The sequence below is a fragment of the Sparus aurata genome, chromosome 11 (genome assembly GCF_900880675.1).
Source record: "Sparus aurata chromosome 11, fSpaAur1.1, whole genome shotgun sequence".
NCBI classification, from domain to species: Eukaryota; Metazoa; Chordata; class Actinopteri; order Spariformes; family Sparidae; genus Sparus; species Sparus aurata.
The window spans coordinates 33,537,101-33,556,288 of NC_044197.1; the positions used below are offsets into that span (position 1 = coordinate 33,537,101).

Here is a 19,188-nt window from a genome sequence, read left to right on the forward strand (position 1 = left end):
CGCTCCACTGTGGCCAGCAGGTATGACGTAGGATAAAGATTTTAATAACTTTTAATCTTCAAGGTCACAGGATGCTACTGAGTGACTTTGAAGTCGGTGGCGTTACATCTGTAGGAGGAGATAATTTAAGTATGAAGATTGGCAATATTTCAAAATGGTGGCGAAAAGCAAAATGGCCGACTTAGTATTGATGCTGAGATTTGTTCAGGGAGACAGCCTCTACAGTTACGAGCAGTTTGGTGTGGATAGGAAATTGTATGATAAAGTTATAAAGCCTCGATGCTTGATGGCGTGAGGAAAAAATGGTTTCCACCGCACCGCCCACTAAAGTTTGGCGCAGCTGAATGATTTCCATAACTTTTGTTCTTCAAGACATGAAGAAAATTACTGAGTTAATTTGAAGAATGTGGTGTTTAAGCTCTAGGACAAGATCATTTTCAAAGTAGGCATGAATTGGACAAAAACGCCGCCACACATCTAAATAGCTGACTTCCTGTTGGAGTGACAGTATGGTCCCCCCAGACTTTTTTGTGCGTCTGCTCATGAGGAATCTGCGTATTGAATTTCGTTCTTCTACGCACTTGTGGGAGGCGGGGATGAACATTAGGGGGCGCTACAGATCCCGCAGGTCACGACCACGCCCAATGACAATGCAGGATCGCAATTTTCGCCAGATGTAACATATATTCCAAATTTGGTGAGTTTTTGGGTATGTTCAGGCATCCAAAACTGCATTCAAACTTGGAGAAGAAAATTTCTGTCCTTCCAATAACAATAGGGACCTCGCAGGTCTACCTGCTCGGGCCCTAATTATTAGGGCCCGAGCAGAGAAACCTGCAAGGTCCCTATTGTTTTTCGAATGACGCCTTTCTTGTCCCAAGTGATCGCATTTTTCACTGCCTGAACATACCCCAAAATTCACCAAAGGTGGAATATACGGTTGCTGTGGCGCCGTACTAGGTGGCAGCCTGTAACAGCAGCTCCCGTGGGTTTTTACGTTTTTTTCGTAGTTTTTGTTGTATTTGTGTTGTGTTTGTGTTCTGGTTTTCGCTGAACTTTTGGCGGCTCTTCTCCGGAGACTGGGAGAGGACGAAGACCTTTCTTTTTTTTCTTTTTGAACTTTTACGGCACTTTTTGTTATGTTTTTGAGATGTTTTTGCTAGCCCTAGCAACGGAGGGTCAGGAGCGCATCACTGAGCGCATTGTTTACACACGCGACCAGCTGATTGCGCTGTGTGAACCTGCACTGCTGCCCGGAGCCAGGCCTGAGGTCCTGAAGGAGCTGCGGAGGAGACGCCGTGGCTGCAGAGCCGGAGGGTGAAGAGGAGGAGACACAGACTGGCTGTACCGGCGATCGTCATGGGAAACGTGAGGTCTCTGGGGAACAAGACGGACGAGCTCGCTGCGCTGATAAAGGCTCAGAGGGAATATCGTGAATGCAGTGTGTTGTGTTTCACGGAGACATGGCTTCACTCAAACATCCCGGACCACAGCGTGGCGATTCCCGGCTTCAGCACTGTTCGGGCAGACAGGGACGTGACAAGCAGCGGAAAGAAAAAAGGAGGAGGGATTGCACTGTATGTGAGTGAGAGGTGGTGTAATCCCGGACATGTTCACGTGAAGAAACGTCTCTGTACCCCGGACATTGAACTGTTGACTGTGGGGATGAGGCCTTATTATTTGCCCCGGGAGTTCACATCCGCCATCATTATCGGTGTGTACGTTCCTCCTTCAGCTGATGCAGCGCTGGCCTGTGACGTCATCCACTCCGCTGTTGCCCAGATACAGACGCAGCATCCTAACGCATTTATTGTCATCACTGGGGATTTTAACCATGTCTCACTGGATAAAACCCTTCCAACATTTCACCAGTATGTTGACTGCCCCACCAGAGACTGTAACACACTGGATCTGTTGTATGCAAATGCTAAGGATGCATACAATCCCACAGCCCTCCCCCCTCTTGGAAGATCTGACCACAACCTGGTTCTGCTGACCCCTAAGTATATTCCCCTTGTTCAGCGGCAGCCTGTCCACACTAGGAGCGTGAGGAGGTGGACTCAGGAGGCTGCTGACGCACTACAGGACTGCTTTGAGTCGACAGACTGGGATGCACTTGTTGAGCCACATGGAGAGGATCTGGACAGCATGACCGACTGCATCACAGAATACATCAGGTTCTGTGAACACACCACCATGCCAAACCGGACTGTACGCTGCTTCCCTAATAATAAGCCGTGGATCACCAATGACCTGAAAGCCCTTCTTAACAAGAAGAAGAGGGCGTTCAGGTCTGGAGACAGGGAAGAACTGAGGAGAGTGCAGCATGAACTCAGGGATATGCTGAGGACCTGTAAAGACGCCTACAGGAGGAAGCTGGAGGCCAAACTCCAGCAGAACGATGTGAGGGATGTGTGGACTGGTATGAAGCAGATCACTGGGTGTAAGGTGAGCGGCAGACAGTCATCGGGCAGCCTGGAGAGGGCAAACGAGCTGAACAGATTCTTCAATAGGTTCAGCTCACAGCCTTATGTCGTCTCCATGACACCTCCAGACCCCCACACACCCTCACTGCCCCAAATGCTTCCTCCCCTCCCCCCTCACTCCTCTGATGTGAGCTCTCCTGTGCAGCACCTCTCCTCCTCCTCCACCTCTTCCTCCTCCACCTCCTCCTCCTCTACCTCCTTCTCCTCCACCTTCACCTCCTCCACCTCCTCCTCCACCTCCTCGTCCTCCACTGAAGACACCAGCAGCCTCCCCCACATGACTGTGACTGCAGGCCAGGTTAGGAGACAGCTGGAGAGACTCCACCAGCAGAAGGCTGCAGGCCCTGACGGTATCAGCCCCAGGATCCTGAAGACATGTGCCAGCCAGCTGTCTCCTGTCCTACAACTCCTGTCAAACACCTCTACAACCTGAGCCTGGGTCAGGAGAGAATACCGGTGCTTTGGAAGACTTCCTGCCTGGTTCCTGTTCCAAAGAAGTCGACACCAATGACTATCGACCAGTGGCCCTCACATCTTACGTCATGAAGGTGCTGGAGAGACTGGTTTTGGCCAACCTGAGGCCGCAGGTGAGAGCCCTGCTAGACCCTCTGCAATTTGCTTACCAGCCCCACTTGGGAGTTGATGACGCTGTCATCTACCTGCTGCAACGAGCCCATTCGCACCTGGATGGTGGAGGAGGCACTGTGAGAATCACATTCTTTGACTTCTCTAGTGCTTTTAACACCATTCAGCCACTGCTACTGGGGGAGAAGCTGCGGGTGATGGGTGTAGACGACACAATGATCTCCTGGATTACTGACTACCTGACCACCTTATACACCACTGACTTTCAGTACAACACCGGGTCGTGTCACCTGCAAAAGTATTCTGACGACTCGGCTGTTGTTGGGTGTATAAGTGAGGGACAGGAGGAGGAGTACAGGGCACTGGTAGACAACTTTGTGGAGTGGACTGGACAGAATCACCTGCGGCTGAACATCAGCAAGACCAGAGAGATGGTGATAGATTTCAGGAAGAAGAGGAAGACGGCTTTCCAACCTCTGTGCATTCTGGGAAAGGATGTAGAGGTAGTCGAGGATTACAAGTACCTGGGTGTTACCATCAACCACAGACTGGACTGGAGATCTAACACTGAAGCTGTTTACAAGAAGGGGATGAGCAGACTTTACTTCCTGAGGAAGCTGAGATCCTTCAACGTGTGCAGCAAGATGTTGGAGATCTTTTATCAGTCTGTGGTGGCCAGTGTACTTTTCTTTGCTGTGGTTTGTTGGGGAAGCAGCATCGGAGCCAGCGACACCAACAGACTCAACAAACTGATCAGGAAGGCTGGTTCTGTGATTGGCTGCAAACAGGACACTCTGGAGGCTGTGGTGGAGAGGAGGACACTGAAAAAACTGTTATCCATCATGGATAATCCTCTCCACCTTCTCCAACTCACACTGGTCAGACAGCGGAGCACCTTCTCCGGAAGGCTGCTTCAGCTTCGCTGTCGAAGCAACAGATACAGGAAATCTTTCCTGCCACAATCCATCACTTTATATAACAACTCTCTTACCTCTGCCTGACAGAGAACTCTGGTCTCTCTACTGTTTTGTTGTATATAGTATATTTTGCATATTTTGTTTTGTTGTATATATTATTATTGTTTATTGTTTATAGCACACTGTGCACTGTATATATACACTATGTATATATTGGATTCTATTTATGTGTTTTAAGTGTTTTATTTGCTGACCCACTACTGCTGTAACAAAATAATTTCCCAGTCTGGGATCATTAAAGTAATTCTATATATGGGCATAGAATACTGCCATAAATCGCGCGCGCACAATAAAACATCCACGCGCGCAAATCAAACATCCGCGCGCACAAATCAAACACCCGCGAGCGCATTTTTTTTCCCCCGAGTGCTTTTCCAAGCACTGGCGAGCTATTTTTCATCCTGCATCTCTGCCCCCTGGAGCAATATTGTGGCCTGCGAGGAGAAAAACAGCTTGAGCGTGCGCAGAGTCCGCTCGCAATACTTTCCCCTGCTCGCGCGCGCAGACTGCTCGCTCGCGCAACACTCCTCTCCTCACTCGGGAAAACTTTCACTTTGCTCGTGCGCGAGTGAATTTTTGTAATGGCCGTTTTTGTCAGTAAGGGGGCGGGCCTATGGGGCATGCCAATCACCATTGTATCCCCGAATAATTGGTTTAGCGTATTGGCCAATCGGGTGGCAGGGTACGGCAACACCACTAGGACAAACGGGACAAACCACACAGCCCTGAATGCCTGAATGATAAGTATTGCGATTTGGTGTCCTGACTTGAATGTTTGCAAAATGTCATACAGAGCAATGAACTTCAGTATGTTTGTCTGAGTGCTGTCTTTTCTTTCCTCCATCGTTGACATTAATCTGATAAAATGCTGTTCATTTTTTGTAACTTGGACCCTGTTGCACACAGACATTTTTTATTTTGGTAAAACTGTATTGTTCATATTCTCGATCTAGGCTACTTCTGTCTCCCTGAAAATTATAAACGTAATATTAAAAAAAATTCAAAAAATTCAAAAATTAAACGGAATAATAATAATAATAAAGATAGAAGGCCTGTAGTTAATAATAGGCATCAGCAACTCTCGATATGAGAGCAGCACATAAGCCTATGTCTAGATGCAGATGTGTGTCAATATAGTAGGCTATTTCTCTATTTGGGAGAGGCTTTTATTTAATTCCGAACAAATCTTATGCTCAGCAAAGATGGAAAAATATAATATAATCAACTCATTATTACTGTTTAAAAGAGTTATAGAGAGAAAGAGCCGAATCTGGAGCACACATTCATTTAAGTTTACTAGCGATTACACTTATAAATAAATGTGTTGCTCCGACCACAGACTGCAGCCATACAGGCTCCAGCTCTTTCCTTGGGTCAGTCCGAGCTCTCAATGGTCAGGCTCGAACAACTCTGTCCAGACGTGCTGGGTTAAGAAAAAAAAAAGGTGTGAACAGGCAGCGAGTGCTGTCAGCAAACACAGCGACATGTTTCCAAACATAAATCAGCATTTCATTAAGAACATGCAGCCAAGCAGCGATTCGGATCTAAAACATTAATAACCTCGAAACAGACCCGGCTTCTAATTGAGGCCGGCTTTTATTTACTCAAACTTGTATCCAGACCTGGTCCAGTAGGAGACAGTGTCGCAGACTGGGATCAGTATTTGAGTATACGCTGCTGACCAAATTGCAATTGTCTTGGCATTAAAGAGGATGGGAGAAGTGACGGCAAATAAACTACTCGTTCATGCATTAAAACAGGACCAGGCACTGAGATTTCATATATGCTGTTGTTTAGCCCCATACAGTTCATGCAGTAAATAGGGCAACGATTAGCCTACTACAGGTCTACAGAACAAAAGACGAGTTAGGCAAAGATGGCCATGGACACTCTTTTTAAGAGACACAAGATTGATGTGCAGAATAAGAAATAATGTAAAATGATGAGACTGTCGTGCAGGTGGCGGTATGCACCTGACAATTGTTCGTGTTCCATCAGTAACCGTGGCCGACTGCAAGGAGGTAACGTTAATTTCGTATCTAGAAAAGCATAGCTTGCCGTATCATTTATTTTGATTGACAGACAATACAGATACTTTAATACATTTGAGACAAACTGCTTGTAAAAATGGGCTGTACAAATGAAATTGCCTTGCCTTTTAATGACTACACAAAAACGTACACAAAATCTTCACCAGACAAAAATAATATGCAGTTGTTATTATTATCACTGGTTGATGTCATTTGATTTAGCATTTCTAACCAAAAGTTGTGCTGGCTTCAGAATATCTTTTGAGCTTTTCCCATGTGAGAGTCTTTGAACATCCTACATGTCAGCTGTCTGTGTGAATGGACAGTATATGATTGATAATATCTACTGTCAAACAGCTACAGAAAGAAAGCTGGCAGCGACTGTATGAACAAGTAAAGAGACTGAGAAGAACGGCTGACTGTTTTACTAACTTCAAGTGTCACTGCAGTTAACAGTATTTGTCTTATCGCTGCTTAATGAAGAAAATTAGACTTATACAGTGTTTAACCACTGTTAACCGTTATGTCACAAGCGACTCTCTGCAGACCTTCATATCTGCTCTGCTCACAGAGCAGCTGATTTCAAAAACTCGAAGGACAGAAAGGGAAAAACTTAATGTAACTACATTAATATCAAAGCCTCTAAAATGATGAATATACATCTAATATAATTGACTTAGAACAACAGAAGGAGGATAAATACAATGGTTCAGTTTAACCAGGATAAAGATCCACATTATCTAGCTGTATTTTCGAATACACCAAGCTTATGAATAAAAATAATCTTATTAAAATATTAGATGTAGTTTAAGGGACAGTATATGTATAACGACTTCTGTTTGTGTTTCTGTTGTATGTCTTAAGTCTGATAATAGTCCTGATGATGTCATTGTGCGTCATAGTGATGTCATTGGGGTTTTTAAATGGAGAGTCTGAACTACAAACTATGATGCATAGTTAAGAGGAAGCTGACACGTACCAGACAAGAAGGATCGAATGTTTTAAGAGCCCAACTCTTACTGGTGGCTAAAGCTGGAAAATAATTTTTTTAATATTACGTTTATAATTTTCAGGGAGAAAGAAGTAGCCTAGATCGAGAATATGAACAATACAGTTTTACCAAAATAAAAAATGTCTGTGTGCAACAGGGTCCAAGTTACAAAAAATGATCAGCATTTTATCAGATTAATGTCAACGATGGAGGAAAGAAAAGACAGCACTCAGACAAACATACTGAAGTTCATTGCTCTGTGTGACATTTTGCAAACATTCAAGTCAGGACACCAAATCACAATACTTATCATTCAGGCATTCAGGGCTGTGTGGTTTGTCCCGTTTGTCCTAGTGGTGTTGCCATACCCTGCTATCCGATTGGCCAATACGCTCAACCAATTATTCGGGGATACAATGGTGATTGGCATGCCCCCAAGGCCCGCCCCCTTACTGACAAAAACGGCCATTACAAAAATTCACTCGCGCGCGAGCAGAGTGAAAATTTTCCCGAGCGAGGAGAGGAGTGTTGCGCGAGCGAGCAGTCTGCGCGCGCGCGAGCAGGGGAAAGTATTGCGAGCGGACTCTGCGCATGCTCGAGCTGTTTTTCTCCTCGCAGGCCACAATATTGCTCCAGGGGGCAGAGATGCAGGATGAAAAATAGCTCGCCAGTGCTTGGAAAAGCGCTCGGGGAAAAAAAAATGCGCTCGCGGGTGTTTGATTTGTGCGCGTGGATGTTTGATTTGCGCCGTGGATGTTTTATTGCGCGCGCGTGATGTATGGCAGTATTCTATGCCCATAGGAAAAAAAATTCTGTGCAACTCGGCCTCAAGGGGACGCTTTTATTGAAAAATAACCAAAAAAAAACCCCATTCTGCTGGCATGTTTCACCCATAAGTACGAAAATCAATGAAATCCTATTGGCCCTAAAAACATGGGCAATATACAGTTATAGTCAAAGCGCCACATGTTGGACACAGGATATGACATTTAACCCCTTCCTGCACAGTCCGAAGCACGGACAGTTAAGACAGGCGGACACAATAATCAGCAATGGACTGTGTATGCGGCACGCAATGACAGCAGCATGCCCCGACGCGCATGGACTGCATGGCCCGTTCATCGCTTTTTGCAGCTTTAATTAGTTTATTTTTTTTAATCATGCATGGAAATGTACATAAAAGAACTGTTTGCACCAAGATGCATCGAGATGCATTGAGATGCATCGATAATCAGTTTAGAATCAAATCGTTGACATCAGAATCAGAATCAGAATCGAATCGAATTGTGAGGTGCCAAGAGATTCCCACCCCACTGTTGATGGCTTTGTGAATAACAGCTAAAGTACTTGTGATGTTCCGTTCTGCAGTGCAGTAACTGTTTCAGTAACCACTTTTGTGCTTCTATTTTTTATTTTAATAATGAAAAAAAATTACATGAATTGATTTTCCTTACATGTTCTTTAGGTATCGGTGCAGTAGCCAAGCTGACAGCAACAATGATAAGGCAGGTGAGAGCCATCAGGATGAGAGCAAAGTACAGGTAGTGGACATTCGCAAGGATAGCAGGTCGATGATCAGGCTGACCACAGGAAGGCGCTTGATAGGAGAACTCCAGAACCATGCGAATCAGTCCCACCACTAGTCCAGACATCAGACCCCAGAATGCCCCCTGAAACACACATACACAAATGATTAGCTGCACAGTCATATGGAATAGGTATGTGATATATTTTTTTTTCTGTAATCACCTCTTTAAACTGTCATTCATTACTGGACTTTCTGGTTGCTGTGTTGCTGTGTATCTGTTTTTATTTTTTATTTTTTACAGTCTTTTAAATAATCCTTCCCTTAAAAATAACTGATTTGGGATTTTGGACCGTAGCTTTTCTGCCTCTGGATAAATGTTGGCTTTCACCAATGCATGTACTACAACAATGAATTAAGAACATAGACTTGAGCAAGCAGCACTGGTAAGCTTAAAAGCTACCCAAGCCTGACTTTATAACCTTATTATGCCTGAAACGTGGATTACTATTTAGATATGTTTGTTTTCAAGCAGGAGGGAGCTTCACCTCTTGGCTATGGCTTATGCTTGGTTAGTTTTATAGCTTTGTTGTTATTGCTAGCTGACCTCAGATACAGCTTTGCATCACCATGGCTGTCAGGGCTTGTCACCTTTCTGAGTCACTTATAAATGTACCTTTCTTTTGTTCAGGAACATTGGTTGTCCAGGTTAGACTGATAATAATTTATTTTTTCATTTTGTTCATGAATGCAGAATTCAAATAAAAAAGATCTGAAAACATCCATACAGTGTCAACATATGCATTGATCAATTTGTTTCATTTTTGCCTATATGTGACATTTTCAACTCAATAAATTATTTTGGATTATATTTATTTAGAATGTAATGGCAATGACACTGCCTGTGGTGTATTATTTATTCTTCTGTGTTTCAGAGATAGAGAGAGACATCTATTGGTTACCTATTTTAATACTAAGTTCAGATCCTTTATTTCTATCAATTCTCAATCAACGTTTTATAATTAAAGCTGCAAGTATCGATGAGCGGGCCCTTGCAGTCCACGCATGTTGACTGTGGCGCCATGGAGAAAACAAGCAGTAAATGTCATGTAAAAGGGATGATGTTTGTCTGACTTCCTGTGTCCAGTAATTGGTGCTATAGATGTGGCCAAGTATTGATGCATAGATGGGGCAACACCCTCTACATGTGTTAGCAATTTGGTGTACATGGGAAATTGTATGTTGAAGTTTTAAGGCAGGGGTCTCAAACTCAATTTATTTAGGGGTCGCTGGAGGCAGTCTGGGTGAGGCTGGGCCACATCAAGTATTCCACAAAAAAAGCTTTGTTAAAAAAAAATCCAATCTTCTCAAACGTCATTATTAACAGTTCTTTAAATTGAATGGGTTCTTCTGAACATGAACGGTTCTTCTGAACATAAACTGTCCTGAACATGAATGGAACTTTCATGTTCCAAGTCCTTTAAATCAATTTATTAAAAAGATTTATTCAATGGATGATAAAAAATAAAAAACAATTTGCATTCTCTCATTGAAATAAATACACTGCCTATTGTGTTTATGTATTGATATTCATTGTTATTTATAATTATTTTAGTTTTATTCATTGTTATTTGCAGTTATTATAATGTTTACATTTGATAAAATTAAACATTGAAACAAGTGAAACAAATGATATCACACAGAAATATCTCTCTAATGTTTATTGTGTGAGGCATTTACTATGGGGTACTGTTGTCAGGATACCAAAATTATGACTTCGGTACGATACCTGCAAAAAATGTCTCGATACCGATACTGAAACGATACCACGTTATATAGATACCACAAGATAGACAAGTGTCTTCTTGTTTTGTTCATTTGTCTTGTTTGCTCTCAGAGATTATTAAATAACTTAATTTTCATTAAAAGCTCAGTCCCAATAGTAGAAAAAAATGAACAGCACATTAACTACAATTTTATTCGGCATAAAAATAATGAACATAAATGATATTAACTGCAAGTCTGGCAATTCATAAAATAAGACAATACTTTATTCGTCCCACAAAGGGGAAATTTGCTATTTGCATTTCATGTTGATAAAGTTCAAACCCTGGATTATTAGCCTGCAAACTACATTAGTGCACTTAAATACAACACAAATGGCCCAGACCTGGTGGGGGTCTGTGTTCTAATCAGACCATTTTCTGATAATTTAAATTACAATATATATTATAAATGACTGACAGAAATGTACTAGCTGTGATTATATTACTTGTACTGATTGACATTAAATAGATTATGATAATGTGGTGTTGTGATCAGCATGTTGTGAACAGCGCATGTTATGCTGAAGTTCATGTTGCCAGTGTGAATGTTGCGTTTGCATACATGTGTGGAACCAAATCAGACTGGTAAACAGTTAAGGCCCCCACACACCGCCCAGACGTCCAACTGCCTTATCCGACCACTCTTCGACCACTCTCAGTGCGTTTACATGACACTCAAGAAAACCGAATTACTGCGTTAGTCTGACTATTGGGGGCGCCGTGACATTCCGACACCCCTCCATTGCGAAACACCACCCTTCCGAAACACCCCCACTCCGAAACACCGCTGTTCCGACCCTCCCCTCAAAACACCGCCGTTCCGAAATTAAACACCGCTGTTCCGAAATTGATTTTCAAGTTTACATTACTTCCTACATCAAACACTGCCGTCCGCTCACCGGCCGCATTCACACAACTCATTGCTTTTTATTGCTAATACGCCTATGTCACTATCTTCATTTATTATATAGTAGCCTATATTTTCGCTTGCAGCAAACACATTTAAACGTTTGTCTAATCTTTTTACACGCACTATCCGTGGTGCTGAAATCCCCACTTCCAGCTGCACTCGCACAATTCTGAAATAAACTGTGGCCCATGGGTGCGATCTGCCGGGGAATGACCCCTCTGCTCGTTCGTTTTAACATAACTTGTCTTTGTGTTCAATTCCCATTGAAAGTACAAATCTCAAGAAATCTGGATGTATTGCGCATTTGTAAACACAACACTTGTCAGTCTATAGGCAAGAAACTAAAGGTTTATTAATGCAATTCATTTCAAATTCGCTTTATTGGCACGAATGCCACAACAACAATATTGCTCCAAGCACCAAGAACCACGAAAAGAATACCTAGCACAGTAAATAATAATAATAATAATAATAATAATAATAATAATAATAATAATAATAATAATTATAACTTTGAACATTATCACAATTAAGTTATCAATCTGCACTGTAAACAAAATGCAAACATTAGACTTCTAACCATTTTCTACAAGTGTCTGTATTTTTATTGAGAATAGTTTTTATATAAATTACACAAAAGGAAAAGAAAATATGATTTGTTTTACCTATTTCTGCCATAAGCGGTCATATTGACCGCACATCATTTTGCGGGATTTCATACATTGTCTCTCTTGTCTCTAACTTAGCGGTCTCCAGCTGTGCGACTGTAACACAACTTTATATGAAGAAGGACTAACACTAATAGCCTAATTGATTGTTATTTCTTCCACTTACAGAACTGTTTACGACTCGAAACAATGTTATTATATATGACGTTTCTGACCAAATGTCGCGGCTTCAAATGCATCAAATTCCCACATCCAGTTACGCAGGCAGCTGTCCAGGGTGCTGAACCAGGTGACAGACAAAGGCTGCACTCTGCGTTCTGATGTTTGCTGGGCAGATCTGTCCCCCTTGGTTTCTCATCCACTCTGTTGTGGGAGATCTCCCACAGAGCAAAAGAAATACACATTTTTTCTCTCCCCGCTCGGCTCGAGCCCGGCTGAACTCTGGCTTGAGCCCACTTCACCCAGGCGCGAGCCCGCAGCCCCCGCTCCTGCTGACAACAGACCGGGGGAGAAAACAGACATTCCCTTGCTCAGAACCCATATCAGGCTGTGTCTGAATATACATGAAGATCGGTATAACGCATTGGAGCAATTTTCATACAATTTCGGATATTTAGCATGATAAAGTAATTTCAATTCAAAATAGCCATTTGTCCAGCTGAAGCATAATGAGCATTATGTCATTTATATGAAGTAGGCTTGTTTTGCGGTTAATCAGCCACCTGATCCGTTTGAACCCACAAAGAAAAAAAGGATAAATGCCCAACCTCCGTTTCCTTTCTGATTGAGTCCGTTCGGAGTGGGGGGGTTTCGGAATGGAGGGGTTTCCCCAATAGACTTTTCGGAATAGCGGGGTCTTTGAAAAAAAGGGTAACCCCGCCATTACGATGAATTGAAGTCTATGTTCGGAACAGCGGGGTTTCGGAAAGGCGGGGTGTAACCCTGACTATTATTGGATTTTTAAGATGCATGCATACACCGTAGTCTGACTAAAATCGGACCGGATCGGATTTCTCATTGTCGAATTACACCACGTAGATTATTCGATTGAAAGTCGCATTAAAGGGATAGTTCGGTTTTTTTGAAGTGGGGTCATATAAAGTACATATCTATAGTCGATCTGTTTCCTACCGTAATCACCGATCAGCGCAGTCTCAGTTTGGAGAAGTAGAGAGCTGCTCCAACCCAGACGCTCAGCTTTGTACTGCAGTGAACGGGATTCAGCAAAAAAGCGAAATTAACCACCTAAAACAAGACTCACCTAAACAAATTTACATCAGTTCAAGTGTACGTTGTATAGGTAAAATTCACACCGCTTTACATCACGGTCAGACCGTGCTTTCTTTTGGCACTACATTTTCTCAACCACAGAACCTCCGTATCCCTACGCATTACCGTAACTGGGCAACAGCTGATCTGCGAGCGGTGGCTGGACGAGAGGTTTACTTTCGATAAAAACGAAACTTAACTCTCCGTATCCTTCCACATTAGCGCTCATGCGTAGGGATACGGGGGTTCTGCGGTTGAGAAAATGTAGTGCCAAAAGAAAGCGCAGTCTGACGGCGATGTAAAGCGGTGTGAATTTTACCTATACAACGTACACTTGACCTGATATAGATTTTTTTAGGTGAGTCTTGTTTTAGGTGGTTAATTTCGCTTTTTTTGCTGAACCCCGTTCACTTCAGTACAAAGCTGAGCCTCTGGGCTGGAGCGGCTCTCTACTTCTCCAAACTGAGGCTGCGCTGAGCGGTGATTACGGTAGGAAACAGATCGACTATAGATATGTACTTTATATGACCCCACTTCAAAAAACCCGAACTATCCCTTTAACTCCTGCATGTATACGTTTCCATCGGATCGGATTTTGCGTTCTGCGCAGGCGCGAGATTTTTCCCCGGGGCCGTGAGCCGGAAGTAGATGGACGGCGGCAGCGGCGTCTTTCCTCCAAAATCACCGCAAGAAAGAGCGCCATTGTGCATCTAGTTTGTGTAATTATCATGTACACCATATACGAAGTGTACAAAGATGTAGCTTCGTCTCGCTCTTCGTACGCCATCTTTCTTGAATGCCGAGGCAGCTGGTGACGTAAAGAGGTCAGCCGGAGGTGGCCCCGTTAACACTAGTTGAAATGGGCACAGCGCCACCTAGCGTACCGGGGTATGACATGCTTTCGGCAGTAATTCGATTTTCTCACCGGCATGTATACTCGGATAATTGCAGTTGTCCGATTGAGCAGCATAGTCGAACTATGGCTGTAATCTGACTAAACTGTGCATGTAAACGCACTGTCTGTTGCCTCTTGTCTGACCCGTTCGGCGCAAAAGTTGCATTGAACACACCGCTTCGACGTGCTGCCAGCTCCACAGTAGCGTGTACATTCTGCACTTGCGCGAGATGCAATAAGCGGGTGGCTCTAGTGTTAAAGACACTGGACTAGAAGTTTATACACGCAACTCTCTTTACTTTTGATCAAAACTAAACTTAACTATTTCAGACAAAACAGCTGCATACTAAAATGCAGCGAGGCATTACCAAATGAAAACAGATTAATTCGTCCTGAACAGACACAATAACAGCTAGTCTCATGCCAGTACTCCAAAACATGAAAACAGGGAATGACGGAACAGAGTACGTAGAAAACCAGTGTGCACACAGTATTCCGCCCCTCCCACACACCGCGCTGATTCGCTAGCACACCGCCAATCAGAGAATCCAATGGCTCAGACGTTCGACAGCCAACCTCCTCAGACTTCGCATGTTGAATCGGAGCCGACAACGTCCGCGCGGGTCCGAAACCTTTCGACACCGCTGAACACACCAAACATATTGTTCCCGACCTCATCCAGGTCTCTCCAAACGCTTCAGACGTCCAACGGTTGGGCCTGTGTGTTCCTGCCTTTAGCTTTACCCCTGACTGCCTCGTGCAACTCTGATCGTGAAAATAGTTCGCTTGTCATAACAAAAACCTTGCTTGACTTCCATCCAGGGGATATTTAACGTTATGTTATCTATCGCTAACCTGCAGCTCTTTGAACTCTTTGAACAAGTATGCATGTCTGTCTGCTGAGAGCGGCATGAGTGCTCCTGCTGACCGTCTTAGGCTTGTTGAAGAAACAGATGCACGCTTATGTTGCCGACAGTAGGGGCATGCCCACGGACACCACAAAGCCCGTCTGTAAACGATGCTTTAAATCCGTAATGACCAAGAGAGCCAACACGTCTGTCTCGCTCTGCTCTGTGACTGTCAGTCACTGTGAAACCACGCCCACTCTGTCTGCAGGCAGTGAGGAAGCAGAGAGAACCTCTGTCCATTAAGTACTGATACTAATAAAACGTGAAAAAGTATTGTTCTTAACGGCTGGGTACTGCGGTACCTTTCTAGTATCGGTTCACCATGCAACACTAGAAGGGGCAGTGGTTTGCCAAAGTAGAGGAGGCCAGGCAAGGCAGTTGAAGGATCTGTTCATAGGATCGTCTTTAATGTTTTGACTCTAATCTCACTTTCTTTTTTCAACATATATGAATGTGGTCTTGTAAAGACTGTGGGACAACTGTTTCAATAAGAGTCCATCTATTGAAACACTACAGGTTAGCTCATGGCAATTTTGGCCGCAGACACCCATACCCAATGCGATTATTCTGATTGCCCGTGTGTTTTCAATACTTGGAATGCTCTTCATAGTCATTTAAGCAGGTCACATAGTAATCAAAGTATTGAAAAATGTGTTGCTTCAGCTACATTTAACTGTCAGTTGTGTACAAGCACCTAAATAGCATCAGCACAAGAGTATTTTTGTCACATTAATAACCATCTCAAGAGCCATGAAACAGTTAATTGTATGTTTCACCGCTGCTCTTTCCAGACAAATGTTTATGGTACTTTCAAGTCTCACAGAAATAGAAAACACACTCCATACTCTCTTCAAGATTTTAAAGTAGGTATCGTAAACACTAGTAAAACAGAAAATTCAGCAGATGCCAACATTGATAATTCAACTCATAGTGGTGAGTGTAATGTCGATTCTGATAGTGATTTAGAAACTGGAACAAACGAACAGGATTTATCGACGATTACAGAACTAAAATTAGGATCTCTTTTACTAAAACTTGAAAACAATTTCCATGTTCCACGCACAACAATAGATGAACTGCTTGCTGAATTGCATTTTTTGATAGGATCTGCTTCTTTTCCCATGTTTGAAGAAAGAATTCAAGAAACCTTCAGAAATCACAATGTCTGTGTGGACCAGATTGTGATTAAAGAATTGACCACTGCATTATCTTCATGTAATCCTTTGTTAAAAGGTATAGCAAAAGGATGGCCCACTAGCTACTGCTCATAAACGCATAAACGCAGCAAGTATTACAAAGAAAATGTTGACATCATTGATCCTGTAGAGTACGTACTTGAGTCAGAAACAAGACGAACCTTCCACTATATTCCTGTTCTAAAAAAACCTTAGAGCAGATACTCAAACAGAAAGATATACTCGGTAAAGTTGTTGATAGTCATTCAGACCAGCATTCTGTAAAAGTGGAGTATAGATGTTATCAAGATGGTTGTCACTTTAAGAATAATGAGTTTCTCACAGGTGAGGAACTAAGACTGTCATTGTGCCTTTACATAGGTGACTTCGAAATTTGTAAACCTTTAGAGACGTCACCAAAAAATCATAAACTTTTTGGGGTTTATTGGATTATAGGGAACTTGCTGCCAGTTTGTCAGTCATCACTGAACTCAATTTATCTTGCATTGCTTTGTAAAAGTGAAGATGTGAAACATTTGGCCATAAAAAAAAATATTTGAGCCTTTTCTGTGTGATCTTGTCACATTAGAGCAACAGGGGGTTTTCATTGATCATCTAGGAACATTCATCAGAGGTACTGTTCAGTGTGTAGTGGCTGATGACCTTGGAGCTCATGGATTAGCTGGGTTTGTGGAGAGTTTCTCTGGAGATTTTGTCTGTCAGTTTTGTACTGCTACACCTAGTGAAATTCGTCACAGTAGGTCAGAGAGGGTGGCTTCAGTCTCAGAACTAAAGAGCTACATCATGCACATGTAGCAAGTGCATGTGAACAAGGTAAACCCTGTTGTGGAGTCAAAACTACATGTGCTTTAGCTGAGAGCCTTTCATTCTTTGAGGTTATGGCAGGTTTCCCCCAGATCTTGCTCATGACCTTTTTGAGGGGAGAGTACCCATTGAACTTGCTGAATACTTTGGATTGCTGTGTTAGCCAAGAAGCACTTCACTTTTGATGGTTAAAACAAATCGCCCTCATTTATTGCCACGTGCTTTCCAAAGTAAAAAAAATATTGGTGGCAATTCACACGAGAATTGGTGTTTATTAAGACTAATACCACTGATTGTTGGAAAACTAATTCCAGAGGACGAACCAGCTTGGCAGCTAATATTAGATTTGAAGGATATTGTTGATCTGGTCGTTAGCCCTGTACATACCAATGAGTCAATTGCATACTTGGAGACTAAAATATCAGAGCACAGATACAGGTATTGCACACTGTTCCCAGAAAGAAAACTGCCACCAAAGCACTACTACCTGGAACATTATCCAGCACTGATCCTTCTCTTTGGTCCACTTGTTTCTTTCTGTCACTAAACATCAGCTCATGATTGGCCATAGTATGTTTTCGTCAAGCTGTGAAAAAAACTCTCTTGAGGTTGCATGAGTCTCAACAGTCCCTCTTGATGTCCTTAAAGAGGAGGTAGCAGCTAGCCTCCTTCAGAAGTACCCTGATCTTACTGTTGTTAATCTAGCACAGAATGTATCTGCTGATGGCATCAACTTCAGAAATGGCATGATAATAGTGCATGGATTTGTTGGTGGACTGCCAGACTTTGCCGAAATTGTGCAGATGAATGTTTTGAAAGATGGACTTAACTTCACAGTAAAAAAATTAAGCTCATGGTACAGAGAACACTAGAGATCCTTTGAGTTGGATCCTTCTTCAAGGGATGTTTCTGTGATTGAACTGAGTCAACTTGTGGATCGTTACCCCCTCTGTGATTACAAAGTTGGCACTCATCAAGTGATAATAAATTTGCCCACCCACACACCCTTACAGTAACACAATTCACATAACAACTGTTGCCTTTCACACTTATTTGCTCTGCCCTTGTTGCTAATAATGGCAAGTGCAACTGTAGCTAACTGTGATTTTATGAACGTGTGAGTGACCTCTGCATGAAGGCTGGCTGGCCAACTAATATCTGTGTCAGGGATCACTTTCTGGAATTCTTCCATCTTCTCAATGTCAATGACTTGTTTATACAGCATATTTCCTGTTGTGTTTTGCAGAATGACTCCATCGCAACAAGGAGAGCTTGCAGCCTCCAAGCACTAGCTTTGTATCTCAATGAAGACCCTGAAAAGCTAGTGAAGGAGTACGGAGTAAGTGTCAGTTGTTTTAAAGTGATATTTTCATTCACATGAAATTCACATTGAATAAAGCTAAATATCCTCTCATCAATGTGTCAAATTTTGTAATTGACTCACCAAGATTCAATGCCTCTGTGAAGGAGAGGTGTTGAGTTTTACCTCCACATTCACTGTCATTGCGCCTACAAATATCGCAGAATATATGATTTGTACACTTTGACGAACCTATCCATTACCAGTTGTTTGTTAGAATTTATTTTTTCCTTTTTATAGGGTCTTTTTTTTTTACTTCAGTTTTTAATGATTGTTTTCATTTGACAAACATTGAGAGAACAACACTAAGAATATTCCCCCCCAAAAAAACAAAGCAGATCCTCGTGTCAATCGCTGTTTGAGTCCTTGTATATAGTCAATTTTTCCCATTTTTGTTCACCCTGCACCTCTTGTCCTTTAATAGGGTCTTACATTTTACATTTTTAATTCATTTTTATTGAACTGACTTCACCTACTAGTGGAGTCAGTTATCAATATGAATATTAAAATGGTGCAAGTTTCAGGTGAGTTATGTGCTTTCAGTTGGAGAGTTTTTTATTAATTATCTTGTCCCTTTTTGTCTGTTTTTAGAGTGAGGACCCTGATGAAACCCAGACAGATTTGGATCAGAAGGTCATCGGCATCTATGTGATTAAACTTCCAGGTGCAGATGTTGATCAGCTTCCAGAAGATGTTGGCATCATAGTTGAAGGTGTGGAGGTGCTTCATGGACTCAGAGATGTTGCCACTGCTTGTGC

At 42.6% G+C, this 19,188-nt stretch overlaps 1 protein-coding gene across 3 annotated transcripts in view; it reads right to left on the reverse strand.

Annotated features, from left to right (window-relative positions):
* slc5a9 (solute carrier family 5 member 9) overlaps window positions 1-19,188 on the reverse strand; it is a 139,277-nt gene that overhangs the window by 3,624 nt on the left and 116,465 nt on the right. For all 3 annotated transcript variants that reach the window (XM_030433430.1, XM_030433431.1, XM_030433432.1), the window contains one exon: window positions 8,524-8,739. In XM_030433430.1, the coding sequence (XP_030289290.1) occupies window positions 8,524-8,739 (216 nt within the window). The remainder of the gene's footprint in view (window positions 1-8,523; window positions 8,740-19,188) is intronic.